This window comes from Hypomesus transpacificus, chromosome 3 (genome assembly GCF_021917145.1).
Source record: "Hypomesus transpacificus isolate Combined female chromosome 3, fHypTra1, whole genome shotgun sequence".
NCBI classification, from domain to species: domain Eukaryota; kingdom Metazoa; phylum Chordata; class Actinopteri; order Osmeriformes; family Osmeridae; genus Hypomesus; species Hypomesus transpacificus.
The window spans coordinates 10,808,946-10,830,323 of record NC_061062.1 but is presented as its reverse complement, the minus strand read 5'-3'; the positions used below and the strand labels follow the sequence as shown (position 1 = coordinate 10,830,323).

At 43.6% G+C, this 21,378-nt stretch overlaps 1 protein-coding gene across 2 annotated transcripts; it reads left to right on the top strand.

Annotated features, from left to right (window-relative positions):
* Positions 1-402: 402 nt before the first annotated feature.
* On the top strand, positions 403-20,332 carry dicer1 (dicer 1, ribonuclease type III). 2 transcript variants are annotated; one of them, XM_047047647.1, is made up of 31 exons: positions 403-539; positions 2,436-2,498; positions 2,587-2,696; positions 2,902-3,104; positions 3,248-3,410; positions 3,652-3,782; positions 4,026-4,160; positions 4,593-4,753; positions 4,939-5,107; positions 5,391-5,615; positions 5,741-5,988; positions 6,520-6,652; positions 6,781-7,023; positions 7,217-7,371; positions 7,705-7,837; positions 7,958-8,033; positions 8,119-8,258; positions 8,643-8,822; positions 9,008-9,221; positions 9,344-9,497; positions 9,677-9,859; positions 10,048-10,153; positions 10,257-10,432; positions 10,702-11,530; positions 11,668-11,820; positions 12,860-13,528; positions 13,714-13,972; positions 14,165-14,433; positions 15,221-15,383; positions 15,592-15,667; positions 15,934-20,332. In XM_047047647.1, the coding sequence occupies exons 4-31, from the start codon at positions 2,991-2,993 to the stop codon at positions 16,097-16,099; spliced, it is 5,823 nt and encodes a 1,940-aa protein (XP_046903603.1). In that variant the 5' UTR covers positions 403-539; positions 2,436-2,498; positions 2,587-2,696; positions 2,902-2,990; the 3' UTR covers positions 16,100-20,332. The 2 variants fall into 2 exon arrangements, with proteins under 2 accessions (XP_046903603.1, XP_046903595.1); XM_047047639.1 differs by having other exon boundaries at positions 2,891-3,104.
* The last annotated feature ends 1,046 nt before the right edge of the window (positions 20,333-21,378 follow it).

The window sequence follows — 21,378 nt, the reverse complement described above, 5'->3', positions numbered from 1 at the left end:
TATAAAGTCCCAGCGTTAATCTTTGTGGTTTTATAAAAAAATGCATCATAAAACAACGATTTAACTACGCAAGGGTTTAACACATATTTAATAAATAGAATTGGTTGGCTGTATAGAAAGCCTAACAGTAATTGTGATTAGCTCTATACAATATGGTTATTTTAGACATAAAGTCTTATTATAAAATAATATATATCACTTGCCAATAAAAGCATGACTTTTTCACGCTTCTTTTACATTTGCATTTCATCCATATCAGTCGTTTTCTGACCCCTACCCATGAAATCCGCTCCGAAAGCAGTTTCTGTATTCCTGACTACTATACGCGCACTCCCACGTGGTGTGTGAGCATGGAAAACAATACTATTACGTACTTTACGTAATTATGTTGCGTTTTGAAGGCCCAGGTGAGAGGAACTGGAAATAGCGTGGACTAATCCCTGTCCCTGACAGCAGAAGGAGGGAATGGAGGATAGGGTACTTCACGAGTTATGAGGACACATTTAATTCAAGACGGCCACATAAAGACAATTTAATAGGTGAGCAACATTAAATGGTACTCAGATTGCATGTTGCTTACCAGTAACAACTTTTATCCGCGCCGTATCGACAGACAAAATGCGACCGTGGCCTCGCCTTTAGTAGCTAGCAGAGCACGCAATAAGCTAACTTTGCACGTAGCTAGCTAGCTAACTGTTGTGTTGTTGTGCATCACCCATGGAACGTTACGCGGATAAGTAGCCGGGCTCTTTGCTTGTCTGTCAATTGTACGCATCATACAGTACACCAGTACGCTTGTTTACCTAATACCTAGTATTTTTAGCCGTAGCTTGCGTTAATCCTTTTAAACGTGGTGGTGCTCTCGCTAATTTAGCATGCTCGCTTTAGCTGCACGCCTTAGCTGCACGCGTGGGAGTTCAGATTTTGCCTTTCCTCAATCGGAGATTACTTAATGTGTCACATAATCGATTGTGCCAATTTATTGTTTCCATCGATTGTGATAGTCTAGGTAGGTTAACGTGTCAACAATTCTACATATTTGCTGGTGTCAAATACTTCAAACCACATCAAGTCAATATGAACGAGCGTGGTAATGTACTGGTAGCTAGTAGTACTAGTGGCGAGACGCAGCACTAAGTAAGCCGTGGTGTCATCGTAAAAGGCCAAGGTAAGGTCTAGTTGAGGCCTAAATTGAAAAGCTGCAAGTCAACTTGGAAGGTTTTTAAGCACGTAGTTTTCCATCAGTTTGTGCAATTAACACTGCAGTTAAAATCTTTGTATATCTTGTGCCTGTCAAGTTGGTCATATCATATTCCAGCAGGATTTGGTTGTATGTAGCCCATTTGACTTATGTTAATTACTGCAAGTTAGCAAGCATGCTAGCTAACTAACGTTAGCACAGTAGTCACAGCCAACAAAAGCTGTTTTTGTTAGCTAGCTATGCTAGCTATTGTTATTGTAGCTGTCAAAGTAAAATATAATCTCTTCCTGCTTAGACCTACAGCACACTTATCAACCTCAATCATTAACACAAAAACGTATCCTTTGAGTTCACATGGTAGCATAAATTGTTTTCACAGATGTCATGTGGCACGGGTTGGTGTGTAGGATCTTACACATTTGCCACATATGAATGACACTGTCTTTCTGAAGCTGAGATGCAAAACAAAATGGCTGTAGAGTAATCATTCAAGATCTTTAGACTACCAGTGTTTTATTTATTAGATGTAATTTCTGGGTCATAGTCAGATGAAAAGCAGATATCTGTTTAAGGGCTTATCCTAGATTCAGACTAGAGAATAACAAAGGTGCCTAATAGTGTCTACGATGTTGAGATGAAATTGAGATTCACTCTTACGGCCTAGACTGTATCTATGCCCAAGTCCTACCCAAGGATGCAAGAAACCTCAATGAATATCATAAACGGTGTGTCTCCTTTTGCATTACCATTTCATTACACAAGTCAAGATTTGGATGAAACATGGTTTGCACAGACCACACAATTTTGCGTCGGTGCTTACTTAATTTGTTTAATACGATACAAGCAAAGTAATAAGAGGGGAATATAGTGTGTTAGACTCAGCAGCAGCTTTTCATCTGAGCCCAGTACAAAGTTATTTTGATATGATTTATCCTGGCCATATGTGTTTCACTCCATTGAGTCATTGCGAGACAATTTGTTAACCAGCAGCAAATGTGAGCACTTCATGAAATTCAGGGCTTGTGCCGTGTTAGCTAAAATGACTTGCGGGATTGTTTGCAGCTGTGTTAGACATTGGTGGTCAGAAGAAAGGTGTGGTCTTGACTTCTGGGTGGCAAAGTAATTATTGGGGCAGATGTTACTGTATGCAATATGTGGATACCCCACTCCAACCATTGAGCTTCTCTAACTTTTAGCATTCAGATATTAATGTTCAAATTTCCTTGGTTGTCAGTCTGTTTGCAGGATAGGAACAGTCTCTCAGGCCCACACACTGCCCATTATCAGCTGCCTAGAGGTAAGATGGGGTCCCCTGCTTCTTAATGAGATTCAGATAATGCTTTCAGTAAGTAGACCTAACCACATTTTCCTATGTATGCGAGCAGCTCCTCCAGGTGATAGATGTGGGGCAGTATCATGAGCTGATTGTGGAAAATTGAACATGAAGCCCAGAATAACTTCTTCCTGGTCAATAAGAGAGTCTATGACCCTACCTGTGAGTTTATTTAATGTATTTTATGATGCTGTACTTGACTAGTTACTTCCATTTGTGTGACCTTCCCCTCACCCGGAAGGTTAACTCAATTGTGCCTGCCTCTGTGGTACCGAGAGGGAGAGAAGGTGGCTTTGAAAAAATCCAATAATAATAATTCCAGATATTTTCTATTGCAATCTCTTTTCAACGTTAAGCTTTATTGAAGGAGGAAGACATGAGATAAAGAGTGGACAAGTGGAGGAACCCAACTCCCCCCTGCCCCCCCTGCCCCAGCACCCCTCCTGACCGTGAAGCATGGCTGGCCTACAGCTGGTCACCCCCGCCTCCTCACCCATGGGGCCTTTCTTTGGTCTCCCTTGGCAACAGGAGGCCATCCACGACAACATCTACACGCCTAGGAAATATCAGGCAAGGAATTAGGAGGGAGTTCAACCATGAAAATATCCGATGGTGTTTATAATGCCTTGTAATCCTTATTTTCTTGATGTAGATTTCACCACAACTGTGACTTTTATGACAGCTCTGTGTGTAATACTTTTCTGCCCTCCTAGGTTGAACTTCTTGAAGCAGCTCTAGAACACAATACTATTGTCTGCTTAAATACTGGCTCAGGGAAGACCTTTATTGCAGTACTCCTAACAAAGGAGCTCTCCCATCAAATTCGAGGAGACTTCCAAAAACATGGAAGGAAGACTGTTTTCTTGGTTAACGCAGGTAGGTCGAAGCATTTACTTTACCTTATCATTGTCATACCACAGAACGATTTACTCACATTTGCTCATTAGGCCTAAGTAGCTTTTCAGTGTCCTGCTCTGGTATGACTGCTTGCTCAAGATGTCACTTAATGCTGCTTGGAATTTGATTGGCTTAAGTCAACTTGTTGGAACGCAGTGGGTATTAAAGAAACATAGCAGTCAGTGGCTGATCCGTTTCTCCCACCCTGTCTATGGTGCAGCAGCGTCAGTCATTCAGCAAGCAGCTACTGTTAGGACCCACTCTGATCTCCAAGTGGGAGAGTACACCAGCACGGAGAGAACCTTGGAATGGACGGATGAACGTTGGAGTCGAGACATTGTCGAAAAGCAGGTGCATTCAGCCTTAAACATTTATGTCCAAAAATAGAAGCATTTATTTTATTTTATATAATTGCAAAGTTACCAGAATAACGCATCATAGACATGGTGCAATACTTTACTGAAAGTTGGTGTAACTTTTTACAAATGTGAAGGTGGCTAGGCAAACAGCACTGTAGATTTTCTTTTCACTTGACATTGTTGTGTTCCACTCCTCATCTTTTTTCCTATCCCAATTTGTCATCTTTTCTTCTAGGTGTTGGTAATGACGTGTCATATCTTCCTGCATGTCCTGAAGAATGGAATCTTGCCACTATCAAAAATCAACCTGGTGGTGTTTGACGAATGTCACCTGGCAATCACGGACCATCCCTATCGGGAGATAATGAAGGTGAAATGACATAGTCTACCTATGCATTACGTTTGTAGCATGAGCGTGTCCGTATATGCCTCCTGCTATATGAAAAGACGACAGGCATAGATGGATGAATAGTCATTATATCCGCCATGTTGGAAATTATAAGGTGTCAGTCCTTGTCCTATTGCCAATGCACTTGTATCCATTGTTCAATATTAAACGCATTAAAGCATGTTTTTTCCCTACTTGTCAAAGTATGAATATAGCAGGCCAATTGTATTTGATGGACAACTATTGTTTGATTACAAAAGACCATGGCTAGCCAGGCCAGACTAGTTATTGTAGGTTATGAGGAGGACCTTGAGATTGAGCATGAACCAGCCAGACACTGATGCATGTCGTCCACACCATTACCCATATAGGTGTTTTGCATTGACTGAACCTCGCCCTCCGTGTGTCTTTCAGCTATGTGAGGGCTGTCCGTGCAGCCCTCGGATCCTGGGTCTCACCGCTTCCATTCTAAATGGCAAGTGTGACCCATCTGAACTAGAGCAGAAAATCCAGAACCTGGAGCGCATCCTGAGGAGCAACGCTGAGACGGCCACAGACCTTGTAGTCCTGGACCGGTACGTATACCTCGACATCAACACGTGTTCATGTGCACCATTGCTTCTGCAGTAATTGAAACGAGGCGTTGGTGGTGTCATAATGAGCTTCGACACAGACAGAATATACGCCGCAAGATGCCTTCTCGTTGTGGTAAAACCGTGTTTGTAAGTGTGTGTCAAAGTATTCCGTGTGTGTGTATCAGATATGCATCCCAGCCCAGAGAGGTGGTGCTGGATTGTGGACCTTACTTGGACAAGAGTGGCCTGTCGGAGCATCTCCTGGGAGAGCTGGATGAGGCTCTCCACTTCCTCAACGACTGCAACATCCCTGTGGCCCGGGAGGACAGAGACCCCACCTTCATCTCCAAACAGGTATGTGAGCCTCGCAGAAAGGAATAGAGCTACAGCTACCTTTTTGAGTATCTGACTTCCCTGATAATTTAACAGCAGATGTCCTCGAAACTTACCATTTAAGAATGAGGGCTAAGCCTTACCATGAGAGAGAAACCTCATTGGTTGAAAAGGAAGATTGAGTTATTTCCGAATGAGGAATCCAGCATAGAACACGTAGCAGCTATGAGTGATGTAAGTGCAATACAATGTACAATGGCACCTCTTGTTACTATGTCGATTAACGATGATGATGTCCCCTCAGGTGCTGAGCGACTGCCGGGCTGTGCTGCTGGTCTTGGGACCATGGTGCGCAGACAAGGTGGCAGGCATCATGGTACGCGAGCTCCAGAAGTATATCAAGCACGAGCAAGAGGACCTCAACCGCAAGTTCCTGCTGTTCACCGACACCATCCTGCGCAAGGTGCACGCCCTCTGCGAGGAGCACTTCTCCCCTGCCTCGCTGGACCTCAAGTTTGTCACACCCAAAGTATGGGTTCTGGCATTTATTGCCCCTTTTCCAATTCAAGCCCCTTGTCTTTAAAATTGCTAACGTTAAGTCAGATTCCAAAGGGAGTAGATGTCATATAATAACATCTACATCCTTACTTCAAGGTAATCCGTCTACTGGAGATCCTCCACGAGTACAAACCTTTCGAACGGCAGCAGTTTGAGAGTGTGGAGTGGTACAACAACCGCAACCAGGACAACTATGTTTCCTGGAGCGACTCGGAGGATGAAGACGAGGATGAGGAGGTGGAGGTGAAGGAGAAGCCCGAGGCCAACTTTCCGTCTCCGTTCACCAACATCCTGTGTGGGATCATCTTTGTGGAGAGGCGCTACACAGCAGTTGTCTTAAATCGGTATGTTTGAGGAGGATTGACATCGATCGGGTTCCCTTATTTTGCTTCGGAGGGACAGCTTTAGCGGAATTAAAAGCTAGGCCGTGCTGTTTGAGCTGTAGCATTGATCGTCCTCAATGGGCTTTGCCACCAGTGTTATGGAGCTTCTGTGCAAAGCTTGCAGGTGCTTCAAATTAGAAGTAGAGCACCTTGCAGCTGCCACACACCAAGGCACAATATGCATTTCATTGTGATGTTCTTGCCCCTTTCACCCACAAATTCTAAATTATACTTCCATGCCGTAAAGGCTGTCCTTTCTGCCATCTCACTAGCTAAGCTATACATGCATACGACCTGCCAAGAAGTAGGAAAGAAAGGGGATTTATTTTAGTTTGTGGCAAATGCTTTACTCCTAACACTGGTCTTTACATAATGCTATTTTGTTTATTAACAAATAGTTGGTACCATTTTACTAGTTACACTGTCCTTACAAGTCAAAAAATGAATTAAAGCTCATAAGTTGTTATTTATGACACTGGCAATCTCTCTCAGGCTGATTAAGGAGGCAGGAAAGCAGGACCCCGAGCTGGCCTACATCAGCAGCAACTTCATCACTGGCCACAGCATCGGCAAGAACCAGCCCCGAAACAAGCAGATGGAGGTGGAGTTCAGGAAGCAGGAGGAAGTAAGAACTGACCGTGTATTGTTATGCTTCTGGCATCCTTTATTTATGTGTCGTTGAGATTCAGATATCAGAATGGTAGAGCCATTGTGTCTGTTTGGTCTGACCCTTTTTTCATGGGAATTTCTCAGGTCCTCCGCAAATTCCGGGCACACGAAACCAACTTGCTTATTGCCACCAGCATTGTGGAGGAAGGGGTGGATATACCCAAGTGCAACCTGGTGGTCCGCTTTGACCTGCCCACTGAGTACAGGTCCTATGTGCAGTCTAAAGGCCGAGCCAGAGCTCCTGTCTCCAACTACATCATGCTGGCTGACAGCGAGAGGACTAAAACCTTTGAGGAGGACCTCAAGACCTATAAGGCCATAGAAAAGGTACATCTGAGTGACTTAGGCCCCATCTTTAGGCCCCATGTTAACTAAAACCCAATGTTCCAGGTTTGGATGGGAATTGACTCAACCTTCAGTTGAAAGCGTCACATTTATAGTCACTAAGGGTTCACAAAGCTGGGGGGGACTGTCCTCATTAGCACAATGGCCATGATGAACATATGTCTTCTTTGTCCAGATCCTGAGGAACAAGTGCTCCAAGTCTGCAGAAGCGAGTGACTTTGAGGTGGAGCAAGTGCTGGACGATGACAACATTCTTCCACCCTATGTGCTACGTTCAGAGGATGGAGGCCCCAGAGTGACTATCAACACAGCCATTGGGCACATCAACAGGTATTTGTTGCCTGAACTCCCAGCAAGCTCCAAACACTGACCATGTTAGCTCTTGCAAGTAGATTGTTTTCTATGTGGTTGTGTTTTTTTAACTAAATATTATCATTGGGAGAAGGTTTGACCTATACACCTGATTGAACTACCTCGGTTCATATCTTGGAGATCTTCTAAATCGACACACATTTCCTCAGGTTCTTTTCAAAATAATCTTCAACTTAAAATGTTCAATCTTCAGAAGCAGATGGCAATTGTTTTGGAAAAAAGCGTGTGTCACTTCAGCGGGGATTTCACCAGCCTTCCGCTCTTGACAGTGTAATTCCATTTACCCGACAGGTACTGTGCCCGACTACCAAGTGACCCATTCACCCACCTGGCACCCAAGTGCAAGACGGCGGAGCTCAAGGATGGACGCTACCAGTCCACTCTCTACCTGCCTATCAACTCCCCTCTGAGAGTGCCCGTCAAGGTAGGGAAGCACCATGATGTACATCCAGTTGAGATTATTTTCAGACCTGATGACATGGTCATTTGAAAAAGTAGTGATGTTGTTGTTTGAATGCTAATGTAGTCATTTTCCACGTGACAGGGGCCAATAATGAATTGTGGCAGACTTGCAGAGAAAGCAGTTGCACTTCTATGTTGCGAGAAGCTTCACAAGATAGGTAAAAATCAACAGAAGATATTTGATAGGTCACCCTGTAGGCTTCTGTGACAGTCATTCAGCAGCATCATTCTCTCCTCCACCAGGGGAGCTGGATGACCACCTGATGCCCGTGGGGAAGGAGACAGTGAAGTACGAGGAGGAGCTGGACCTCCATGATGAAGAAGAGACCAGTGTCCCAGGCCGTCCGGGTTCCACCAAAAGGAGGCAGTGCTACCCCAAAGCCGTACGTCATTTAATTGATTCATTGAACCACCTCAGAGGGTTCCAGAACGACCTAACGATTTGATATGAGATGTCAATAGGCCCTCTAATGAGAAGATGGACTGCTCCCTGGTCTCCCCACCTCAAAACCCACCTTTTCAACAGAGCCTTTGGCTGATTGACTCTCTTATTCTGTCCTATTTTCTTGTTTTGTTGTTCTGTTGTTTTTTGTTAGACATGATTTTTAGCACCCTTTCTTGTTTTTAACCTGTAGCACTTTGACATTTTATCTAAATATTAAGTGTATTGTAAATACTAATGTAAATACTATTATTGTTGTTGTTATTATTATCCCAAGAAGCTCATGGGGAATAGACGAAAAGGAGAACTTTCTCTCTTTCCCCAGATACCGGAGTGTCTACGGGACAGTTACCCTGTTCCAGCGCAGTCCTACTACCTGTACGTGATAGGCATGGTCCTTACCACCCCTCTCCCAGACGAGCTCAACTTCCGCAGGAGGAAGCTCTATCCCCCTGAGGACACTACAAGGTGCTTCGGCATCTTGACGGCCAAACCCATTCCTCGGGTAAGTAAACTAACCCTCAGTCAAATTACAAAATGAAAATAGTTCTGTGTACTTACCTTCAGACAAACTCATAGTGTATCTCAGACTGTCAAGCTCAGCACCAATTTACTTTGGATTTTATGTTTAAAAGTTAACTGATATCGCAGGCATACCCATGTCACCATACCTGCCTCTTCTCCTCCCAGATCCCCCACTTCCCAGTGTACACGCGCTCGGGCGAGGTGACCATCTCCATTGAGCTGCAGAAGTTAGGTTTCACCCTCAGTGCGGCCCAGCTGGATCTCATCACACGCCTGCACCAGTACATATTTTCCCACATCCTGCGTCTAGAGAAGCCGGCTCTGGAGTTCAGGCCCACGCAAGCGGACTCTGCTTATTGTGTACTACCGCTCAACTATGGTTAGTGGAACACTTTGAAACAGGCAGTATGGAACCTCACTCTTTGCAATGGCGATCGGAGCTGAGCTTAATTTACTGCTCTCTGTCAAGTTTGAACCGATAACAATGCTTTCCCCTTCCAGTGGATGATTCCAACACTCTAGATTTGGACTTTAAGTTCATGGAAGACATTGAGAAGTCTGAGGCACGCATCGGCATTCCCACCACCCTGTACACCAAGCAGAACCCCTTCAGCTTCAAACTGGAGGACTACCAGGACGCTGTCATCATTCCAAGGTATACTTACTTGACACCCATTTGATATGGTGACAGACAATGTATCACTATGAGACATTTTCAGTACTTTACACGTTGGGATTGGTTAAGTCGTGCATCTACAAAATACTGATATATTTTTGAACCTACCAAAATACATGTTAGTTTAGTTAGCCCTGACCACTTCTCCATTCAACCAGGTATCGCAACTTTGACCAGCCGCACCGCTTCTACGTGGCTGATGTGTACACGGACCTCACCCCACTCAGCAAGTTCCCTTCACCAGAGTACGAGACGTTTGCAGAGTACTACAAAACCAAGTATAACCTGGACCTGTCCAACCTGAACCAGCCCCTCCTGGATGTCGACCACACCTCCTCCAGGTCAGACGGCAACAACAAAAAACACCAACATGGATGATAAGAATTGTCTTGCATTGTACACAAGACAAAAACATTTTGATATTAAATCAAATCTTCATCTACATTGTTGTTTGGCAGTATATTGTTCTTTTTTTATTTATATTTGTATTTCACATATTAACTAGATTTGTGTCCTTGTCTCTTTGCAGACTGAACCTGTTAACCCCTCGTCACTTGAACCAGAAAGGAAAAGCCCTCCCTCTCAGCAGTGCTGAGAAGAGGAAGGCCAAATGGGAGAGTCTTCAAAACAAGCAGGTAGAACAAATCAAGTGAACGGTGTACATACAAATAATTTTTTACATAATTACATGCTGGGGCGTTAACCAATCAATCTTTGTTTTTTTGGACTGTTTCAAAGATCCTGGTCCCAGAGCTGTGTGCCATCCACCCCATCCCTGCTTCCCTGTGGAGGAAGGCTGTGTGCCTGCCCAGTATCCTGTACCGCCTCCACTGCCTCCTGACCGCCGAGGAGCTCCGGGCTCAGACAGCCAGCGATGCCGGGGTGGGAGCCCAGACCTTGCCCCCCGACTTCAGGTACACCTGCTCAGTGTGGCTTGGAGCACGTCTTAGGATCTCTGGGCCTTAGTAGGTGGTCCTATTTACAGGTGTTACAGCATTATATTAGTTGTGCACCTCAATGGTAAAACCATTTGGTGTAAGTTGTTTCCTGGAGATTACATCTGACTGAAGATCAATTTTGATTGTAAAACAGCCTTATATATTTGGGGCCCTTTTTTTTTTATTTTTATTTTTTTACTGTGGGCTATTTTCTGATCCCTCACATTGTATTTGTTAAAATCTAGGTATCCAAACTTGGACTTTGGCTGGAAAAGGTCGATCGACAGCAAGTCGTTCATTTCCTGTTCTGGTTCGTGTGCCGAGGACAGCGAGGATCACTGTAAACACCATACAACTGTAGCACCCGACTCACCTGATGCCCAGCAACCATGTAGTATCCACGCCTCCCCACCCAACCAGGGCTCTGACCCCTCTGAGGACTACAAATCCCACAATGCCGAGGGGTTGGAGACGGAGCCTGAAGACCAAAACTCCGCCTGCACCAGGAACCTCACTAACGGCACTGCCCTCGCCGGCGAACACGGCGGCGGCCATGAAACGCACCTTGACGGATGTGACAAGAATTGCCAACGCTCCCAGGCTGTCTTGCCGCTGGAGAGCCATGTAATGACACAAACCACTACCTCAGTTCCTGTGCACCCCTCCCCCAGCACCGAGAACCAGAAATCAGTTCCTGCTCCCCAGCCCCGGAACCTGCCTCAACCCCAGGCCAGCGACGAATGTAGACCAGGGAGGACCTCAGAGCCCTGTGAGGGCCACAGACGTGTGAATAAACCTACCTCAGACGGCTGCCACCTTGCAGCCAAGGGGCCTACCGCTTCCTCAGAACCTTCACCTGACACCTCCTCGGCAGCAGACTCCCCCAAGACCCTGGGACCCAACCCGGGCCTCATCCTACAGGCCCTCACCCTGTCCAACGCCAGCGATGGCTTCAACTTGGAGCGCCTTGAGATGCTGGGCGACTCCTTCCTCAAGCATGCCATCACCACCTACCTGTTCTGCACCTATCCTGACGCGCACGAGGGGCGCCTGTCCTATATGAGGAGCAAGAAGGTAGAGAGCCCATGTTTACTGGAGTTATTCACGACAGTTTGGGCGCTGGTGTTCATGGTTTTTTGGTTTCTCTTCACAATTTGAATTGTTGTATTTGTCTTTTCAATGAACCTACACCATTAATCCTTCACTGTCAGGTGAGCAACTGTAATTTATACCGTCTGGGAAAGAAGAAGGGTCTCCCCAGCAGGATGGTGGTCTCCATATTTGACCCCCCAGTCAACTGGCTGCCCCCTGGCTACGTTGTCAACCAGGACAAGAGCAGCCCTGACAAGTGGGACTCTGATGAGGTACGCTTGTCTCTTCACTGGTGCAGCTTCCTTCCTCTGCAGTTGTTTGTGATTTGCATCACCAAGCCACTAGAGAGCAGGCTTCCTCCTTCCAAATATCCATATTGCCATCATTCCTTTGAGCATGTAGGTAATAATGGATATTTCTTTTGAATTTTTGGAAGGTGTACTCTTTATATGCATCATTACATGAGAGCTGAATTGTGTTATGTAGCATTTATGCCCTCAACCTGTAGGATATATATTTTAAGTTGTGTGATAAAAAAAAAAAATATATATATATATAATTATATATATTATATATAGCCCCAGTTTCTATAGACCAAGGAAAATGAGGACATGGGTAGTGGTTTGGAAGCTGTCTGGTCAGGTGGTGGTAAGGAGATGTGTTTCAGAGTATAGGTCAGCCACAGTTGGATACAACTAGGTTGGCTAGCCTGCATTTCCTTAAATCGTGTGAGTTACTAAGGGAGAAGTAATCCTCAGTATCAGGTCTCTTTCATTACAATATAAAATGTCAAAAACGTTGTCATTGATTCCTAATGAACATGCCTTAATGTCCCACATGGTCAAGATCATGGAACAATAACAGTTATAAATGCAAAATTCCATTCACCCGTCAGAGATTGTATTGCATTAGAGGAATGAGTCATTGACTTGGATAGGCAGCATCTCCTTACACAAGTCCTGTTAACTGACCTAATGCTGCGGTTAGACTGAAATCCTGAGACTATAATCTCCCCAAATCCCACTGAAATCCTTGACCGTGTCTTTAAAAGTCAATGGCCCTGGATTATAGGAGTTTATCTTAATAATAAAACCATACATTTCAAGTTGTAATCTTTTCTATGTACCTCTCTGTCTTCGTTCCACTCCTGTTTTAACAAAAATAAAAATCACACTGGCAATCATCATTTGTCATTCCTTTTCACTTTCTCTTGCCCTTTCCTCTCTGTACTTCTCGAATTCCACTTTTTTTTTTTTTTTTGCTTAATTTGCTCACTCCAAATTTCCACGTCTCTCTCCTTCCTCCTGTCAGGCCAAAGAGGACCCTCTGGCCAACGGAGCCGGCGAGGACTTCGAAGACGAGGAGGAGGAAGCGGAGGAGCCTGAGGAGGAAGAGGAGCTCATGTGGAAGGAGGAGGAGGAGCCCAAGGACGAGGCGAACATGGAGGACGACCTGGAGTACTACCATGAGCACATCAAGTTCATCGACAACATGCTCATGGGCTCAGGGGCTTTCGGCAAGAAGATCTCCCTCAGTACTTTCCCCCCTTCTCCCACCCCGGCTGCCGCCTCCTCACCCTCGCCGTCCCCCTCCCCTGCGGCCGACCCTCCCAGCGAGTGGAAGCCCCCTAAGAAGTCCTCACACCCCGCCGCGGCCCAGTACGCCTCGGACGCGGCCGCCGCCGGGGGGAGCGTCTCGGGCGGGGCGGAGGAGTTTGACTACAGCTCGTGGGATGCCATGTGCTACCTGGACCCCAGCAAGGCGGGCGAGGAGGACGACTTTGTGGTGGGATTCTGGAACCCCTCGGAGGAGAACTGCGGGGCGGAGCTGGGCAAGCAGTCCATCTCATACGACCTCCACACGGAGCAGTGCATCGCCGACAAGAGCATAGCCGACTGCGTGGAGGCGCTGCTGGGGTGCTACCTCACCAGCTGTGGAGAGAGAGCCGCCCAGATGTTCCTCTGCTCCCTCGGACTCAAGGTGAGGCCTTCGACCATGGCCTCTGCTCGGCTGTGCGGCTGCTTTACCTGACATGAAAGAACTGCGATCCCTGACTGTGCCAAACTCGGGGCACGTAATTGTGTTGAGTCAATTCCGCTTCTTAAAATAGAGCATTTTGTAAACTTTTTGGTGTTCAATGGAAATGTTTCATTCATTTTGAACAGGTGTTGCCAGTAGAGAGGAAAAGCCAAAATAGTATAAGTGAGGTCATGACTGCCCTGACCACGACACTTGACCTCCACTACGGCTGGCTGAAGATCCCACCCCGTTGCATGTTTGACCACCCTGACGCGGAGCGCACCCTGAACCACCTCATCTCCGGGTTTGAGAACTTTGAGAGGAAGATCAACTACACCTTCCAGAACAAGGCCTACCTGCTGCAGGCTTTCACTCACGCCTCCTACCATTACAATACCATTACAGGTGAGTGCAACAACTACAAGCACCTATTATCAGAGGTAATATTGGTGATATTACATCGGATCAACCTTGTGGATTGAATACCTGACCAGGTGCCGTTAGTGTCTCTCGTATGCTTTCTTTTGTCTAACTGTTCAACAACTCTGTGTTCTTATAGCTGACAACACATTCTCTGTTTTTTCCTCCCGTTCCCAGATTGTTACCAGCGGCTTGAGTTTCTTGGCGATGCAATCCTAGACTACCTCATAACTAAGCACCTTTATGAAGACCCGCGCCAGCACTCACCTGGCGTGCTCACGGACCTGCGCTCTGCGCTCGTCAACAACACCATCTTCGCCTCGCTGGCCGTCAAGTATGACTACCACAAGTACTTCAAGGCCGTCTCACCGGAGCTGTTCCACGTCATTGACGACTTTGTGCAATTCCAGCTGGAGAAGAACGAGATGCAAGGCATGGACTCTGAGGTGTGTGGCGGGTCTTCTACATCTGATCATCACTTAAGTGTTAACATGTCTGCACATTTTTAAACGGCATGTCCCAAGACATTGGCTGGCTGTTTTGGATTTCGTAGATTCAAGGAAGAGATGCTGTTGGACTGAATTAGTCTCAAAGACTGTCTTGGATCTGAATGTCATATTCAACTAGTTTGTTTTATGCCTAAGTATTAGACTTAGTAACTGTTGAACAGAAAAGGGGCACATTTATAGTTAAGTGGAGTCAATTGTAGTGTGGTCGTTCGAGGTATTAAAACCATAGGATGTTGTGTTGGCTTGTATGTGTAAAGGATTTGAGACTTCCTGAGAAATCGATTTGTATTCTTGACATTTTATTCATTAATTCATTCAAGACGCTTTTATCTGAAGCGACTTACAAATAGTGTAAGGTACAGCAGAAGATCAAGGATCAGAAGTGCATAGTACTACTGTATATTCCAGTGGTCAGTCAAGAAAGTCTGTCGCCCATTTTCTAGCTTCATCAGAAAGTAGCCTCAGCTACCAAGCACGGTGAACAGAAGGTTGCAACAGTAACATAATCAAATGTATCCATGTTGTCTTCCCCTTTTACTCACAGAATTCATTTGACACTAAATGGGCACATGAATAGGCTGGGTTAAAATTCCTAGCATTATTTCTCTGAATTGAACAACATTTTGTCTTGGAAGCCAAGTTGTTTTACACCATCCCCTTGAGGACATCTTCACCACTAACAAATCAATTTGTGTTTTTGTCTCCTTTTCTTTACCTCACTCAGCTTCGCCGCTCAGAGGAAGATGAGGAGAAAGAGGAGGACATTGAGGTCCCAAAGGCCATGGGGGATATCTTCGAGTCGCTAGCCGGAGCAATTTACATGGATAGCAGGATGTCACTTGAGACGGTGTGGCAAGTGTATTATCCAATGATGAGGCCACTTATAGGTAAGGAAAACTAGACGCAGAGTCAAACTGCACCACTATTTTATTTTCCTTGTCTCTGATTGTTCGGCGGTTCATGCAGGGAGGCCCACCATGTTTTTGCAATGTGCAAATGTTCTCATATTATTCATATCTTGTGTCCTGGTGGCACCCTGGCAAGAAGTTTAAGAGATGAGGGAGTCATATTCTAAAGTTCTCGTTCCCCTCGCAGAGAAATTCTCAGCAAACGTCCCCCGCTCTCCGGTGCGAGAGCTGTTGGAGATGGAGCCAGAGACAGCTAAGTTCAGGTGGGAACATGTCCACTACTGTGTCCTTTGTCTCCTCTTGAATCAGAATGTACTTTCAAATAACACTGATGCTGCTCATGTCCCCATGTTAGCATAGGTATTCATGTTCAGGCTTTTAAAATGTAGTTGTGCTGTATTTCTGTGCGTATATCGATTGATTAAAACGATACATTAATCAATCAACTTGGTGCTGCTGTCAGCCAATCCATGCCGGTCCGTCTAAGTGTTCACCTTCGGTTCTAACCCTGCTTTCCATGCCCTCTCAGTCCTGCGGAGCGGACGTACGACGGCAAGGTCCGGGTGACGGTGGAGGTCGTGGGCAAGGGCAAGTTCAAAGGTGTGGGCCGCAGCTACCGCATCGCCAAGTCTGCCGCCGCTCGACGAGCACTGCGCAGCCTGAAAGCCAACCAACCTCAGGTCCAGAACAACTGAGCTTCTTTCTCGTGCTAGCTAATCCAACGTTGCTAGCATCCTAGCTACAGACAATAGAAACCTAACGCTTTGCTAGCAATCACATATTTAAAACCTGTATCTTCTGCCCACAATGGCACAACCAAGGCAGCCAGGGAACACTGGGGGACAACTAGACACGCGGGCCGACACCGCAGCGGATTTCATATTGGATTTTTTTTTTTTTTTGCGCGAACACAATCCTTACTTTCCCTCTCTCTTCTGCTTTGTGTAATCACAAGAGTGCTTTATTAACGTTTAGCAAAGTGTTAAAAAAAAAAAAAAAGGTCAGGTGTCGCTTTGTCTATTTCTCACTGTTCTTTTGTTTGTTTAACCTTTGCTTTGTGTCAGTGAGATGTGAGGCTAATGCGTATTACATGTAGTGTTAGTTTGTACATAGTTCAAATCAAAGGTGTAAAACAAAGAGAGAAAAAAACAATACGCTAAACCCCTCAGCCTGCACTAGTGGCAGTTGTACTCGCTGTGGCAGGTGGGACTAACGGATAGACACCACCAGGGCAGGACCAGTGTCACCTCTGTTGAAAAAAAAAAAAAAAAAAAAGAAACAAAAAAAAATTCTGTCTTGATGGTGTTCTTAATAATTTTTGCACTTATTCCATTAGGGTCTGTTATGTGGAGAATTGTGTGGTCAAATGAACACCAAAATCATATGCGTAGCGATATATATAGAACAATTTATTATTCTATTCTCTGCCTTACTTGCTAAGGCCCTCCCTCATCCTGAGAAATGGATAGAAATTCAACATTCCCAGTTACTGTAATTTCAAAGTTTTTAACAGCACTCGAGGATGCATGTTTGTGTAACTTATGTATTAACCATGGCAACTGAATGGCTTATATATAAACGAAAAGAATCTATCAATATATCTAAAGAGAAAGAGATATTAAATGTTTATTATGACATAAGTCATCCCCTTGGTTCCAGCAAAATGTATTTCGATACCAAGAACGGGCATGTTCCTTTTGACAGTCATTTTCAAGCATTTAAATGTTGTTTTTTCATTTTTGTTCTTTCATTTACTGAATCGTTGGGTTTTGATAGTACACACATAAGAGGAAAACATATCACCCAAGCAATATGCTGCATATTTTATATGAATTGGATACTTCTGAATGACACGGAGCACCTTTTAAAATACATTAGTCATTAGGAGCTGCAAGGTAATAATCCAACCAACTCTGTTCTCACATCCATCACTTACCAAAGCTATAGCAGATGTGACACTACAGGGTTGCACATGTGAAGTCAGTTCTAAGGGATACAGATACCAGCCTTGGTTTTTATTTAAATTTTAGTTCAAACACCTTTTGTGGACGGCTTCTTGCCTAAATGTTTTTTTCCTTGTCTTTTTTTTTTCTCCTTCCCCTCCTTGTATCAATCAGCCCTTTTCACTTGAATACCTCAGTTAATTGCATGCTTTTTTTTGGTGCTATGTTTTTTGTATTAAGCTTGAATTTCTCATCTTTTTGCACTGTAACTATAATACCTCTTTATTTGACCTTTTAAAATCTGTTGTTGGTTGTCCTGTTCTATCAGCCATCCAGCTTTAGAGGTGAGCTGTGTTCCCCCCCCATCCACTTACCCTGACCCATCCTCCCTGGATTGAAAGCTTGAAGATTTGGGGTTGACACCAAGGGTATTCTCCAAACATAAGCCTAAGCATACACCATATCATTTTATATATACACACAATGCATTCATATTACCCGATGGTCTGAAGGGTCCTTTCATTGCCTGTAGAGAAACAGATTGCACTCTAAATTGCATATATAACTTTTGGAAGATAATTGAATTTGAATTCTCTCATACCACTCTGAAGCTCATTTATTTCCCTCTGCATTCCTTGTGTAGCCTACCAGCGGTTGGGTACCAACCAGGGTGTGGTTACCAGCGCTGAAACAATCTTATACTCTTGTTGCCCCAAAACATCGGGTGAAGCTACATCACTTGTATCTTCCACATTGTCTAAACGAGGAACCAGATTTTTATTGGTAGTCCTCAAGGTCCGTTCATTTCAGACTCCTGTTAAGGATTGTACAGTATTTGAACACGATATATATATATTTATTGTATACTTTTAAGCTATGTGTTAGTATGGCTGACAAATGTATGGTAAAGCCATCAAATCCCACTGTAGGTGCTACTACCTCAGAAGATACTGCACTCTGATCAATGCCAGTCACTATGTCTTATATCATTATATAAACAAGAATGAACTATACTTATTTCTGGAAATGCCTGCAATTTGACTAATAGCTATGTTAGGGGCATATACTGTAGTCTTTTTACTGTGATATACGTACCTTTTAAAACCAAGATATACATGAACATAGAACATCTATTGAAACACAAGACAATGCTTTGCACTCAACATTCCCAGAGTAAACTTGTATCAATTTGATATTATATATTTTTGTCAACTGAAGGAGTGCAAGCTGAGACAGTGCCTTTGGAATTAGTATAATTATAATCAAGCTACAGCCAGAAAGTAGCTACAGCTGTGCTGTTTGTTCATTTTGAGTATGTGTGAATTTATTACAATTAATTTGGCTCTTTAACATTAAATATTCATTTACATAGTCAGACTTCCAAAAGATAGGAACTGTTGAAAGTTAACATAAGTATCACAAGTGCTAACTGTGGTAGAAGTTACTTACTTTGAGCTCCCTTTTCAGTTCTTCTGAAATGCTTAAGCTGTGAAATAGAGTGCAATCTGGGATTCATTGTCAAGCATGAGTTTGATCCTGGCGGACCTTGGAATTTTAACACAGTTTGGGCTTTATGTTGGGGTGTTATCTTATTAACACACTATAAGAACTGGTTTGACATTAATTTAATATCATGTCATTTGGTTTTGTTTTCATGGAATTCTCTTGGCCTCAAGCTGAAATGTGGACTACACTCAAGTTAATGTGAAATCGCTCATACAGTGCCACACCCATTGTCATTTGGTGGATAAAAATAAGGATATTCTCATAATTACAAAAAGATAATTGATCTAGCAACATGAAATTTCTGAAACCTCAGTGTTGAATTGTCTTTGGCAGTTAACTTGTAAAGGTAGTCCTCTATGGTTTGCTACACTTTTCTTACAGGCAGAGTTTTCGTTTCTTTTTTTTCCTTTTTTTTTATTGCTTTATTTTATTTTGTACATGTAGCACAATTGAGCATTGCACTTGGGCGCCATACGTTACCTCATGTCAGAGAGTGAAAGAGCGAGATGAAAAAGTGTATATGATATGTCGTTACGTTGAGGAAGTAAAAACAATACAGATACAAAAATAAAATGATTAATAAAAAAAAATGTGGTTCAGGCTTTGCTGCTGTTCAATAGCTGGTATTTTACAATTGTATTTAGGAGAAGAAATGATCTGACGAAAGATACATTGTGCCTGCAGGTTATCTGATGAATACACTGTAGTAAATAAAAGTAGAGATCTCTGTGATTTGGGGCTCAATGTATGTATTGTGTATACATTGATGTCCTGCCTTAAATATGATTCGTTTTGAATATTGAATTGTAATGTAACCTTAGAAACGACCATGTTTTTGGACAGGCATGACTTGAATTATGTTTAGTCTATTATTTCACCCCCCAGATTCCAGTTAACTAGTTCCATATGGAATAGTGCATGTCTAGTAAAGAGGTTCCCCCCTCCCCCCTTGTGTATTTCACTTTGTGTTAGTATTTTGGTCTAATGAAACAATTTTCCAGCTCTTTGCATTGGTAAACAAGGGCTGAAAAATTGGTCAAGGATGAAAGTGTACAGGCCATAAAGAAATGCCTTTGATGACAAATGACATGAAATTACAGATATCTAAATCAAATGCACTCTTTACAGCAGTAAGTTGCTCCAGCAAAGCCAGTGAGGACTCTCAACGATGACTTTAGGGCAAATGAACTTTGTTTCCATACAGCGGAACACCAGCAGATTGGAGCAAAATAGAATGGAACTGGATAGATGTAATGATTTCAGTATGGGAAATTATGGGCCATCACAACCTGCAGCTGAATTTTAAGGGACATTGACGAGAGGAAAAAAAATATATACTTCTCACTCATACTGTAATACCGTGCTGCAGTGGTTTGCAGTCTGCACCTTATGGATCACGAATACCTTTAATATTCTTTTGTTTTTTTCCTTTTTGTAATTGTAGCCAAGTATATCTACAATAAAGTTATGGTATGGTCATTTTGGTGTTGATGTCATCCTCTTAGTTGGCTTAATCTCGATATGAAACATACAATGTCTGTACATTCTTGTGCTGGAACCACAACATTTATTGACTTCATGGTTTGGACAACACCATTACAAGCTGTCTGTACCTACCATATTAGAGGTGTGTGGTGGTAGTGTGGGCTCAGCACCCGACACAGCCTCTTCCAGAGGCTGGTCACTTTATGGGCAACAAGAGGGTTCACACAGAAACCCTGACCCCCTCTCTCATTACCTCACACCAAGGCCTACGAAATAGATGAAGCACATTTTAAGTGCATGTTTGCTTAAGTATACTTTTACACTCTCCCAGGCCTCTTTATAAGGTTAGTAATATCATTTTTGTGCTTATGCATTGCAGTAGTTTCCGAGAAAATAAGATTTATAAACACTTGCAAGGAGAGAAATGACTTCATGCTTACTGAACCAGCTTCAAACCAGGCATTTTTATCAATTTTATTGCTGCAAATGAATGGTACAAAGTCCAAGGTACACATCTGACGTTTACTCTTAATATTTGATACATTACGTCATGGTTACATTTAAAGTGTTTCTTCATTAAATGTATTATTCAACCATTACGAAGAGAAACATGTACTGTTCTCATATGTTAATATGTAAGGATATCCTTAGAAATGTCTTCAACCCCAGTGAATACATTAAATTCAATCAGACTTTGTTGTCTTACATGTTAACTAATGTAAGTAGTTTTTGTTTTAATAGAAAAAGACTGCATGGGGTGGGTAGGGGAAAGGGTAAAATATGTTGGATTATAATTAGGGGTGGGGGGGAAATTGATTCACATATGAATCGCGATTCAGTCTTCGATCGATTCACACAAGTTTCAAAAATTTGAACACCAGATGAATGCATGGCTCCCCTGTTAGCTCACTGGGTTAGTGTGCATGCTCTGAAAACTGGCTGCAGTACCGCAACAGCCTGGGTTCAAATCCAGCCTTCTTAACCATACACCAATTTCTGTTAATCTCTCACTAAAAATCCAATGCAAGTTCGTCATCTGT

What these genes read in the sequence shown, in the direction of transcription:
- dicer1 (XM_047047647.1), top strand. Translation starts at nt 2,991, where the DNA reads ATGGCTGGCCTACAGCTGGTCACCCCCGCCTCCTCACCCATGGGGCCT. An exon ending in CCTATAAGGCCATAGAAAAG is followed by an intron (nt 7,024 to 7,216) that starts GTACATCTGAGT and finishes TTCTTTGTCCAG; the next exon opens with ATCCTGAGGAACAAGTGCTC. An exon ending in GTCGACCACACCTCCTCCAG is followed by an intron (nt 9,860 to 10,047) that starts GTCAGACGGCAA and finishes GTCTCTTTGCAG; the next exon opens with ACTGAACCTGTTAACCCCTC.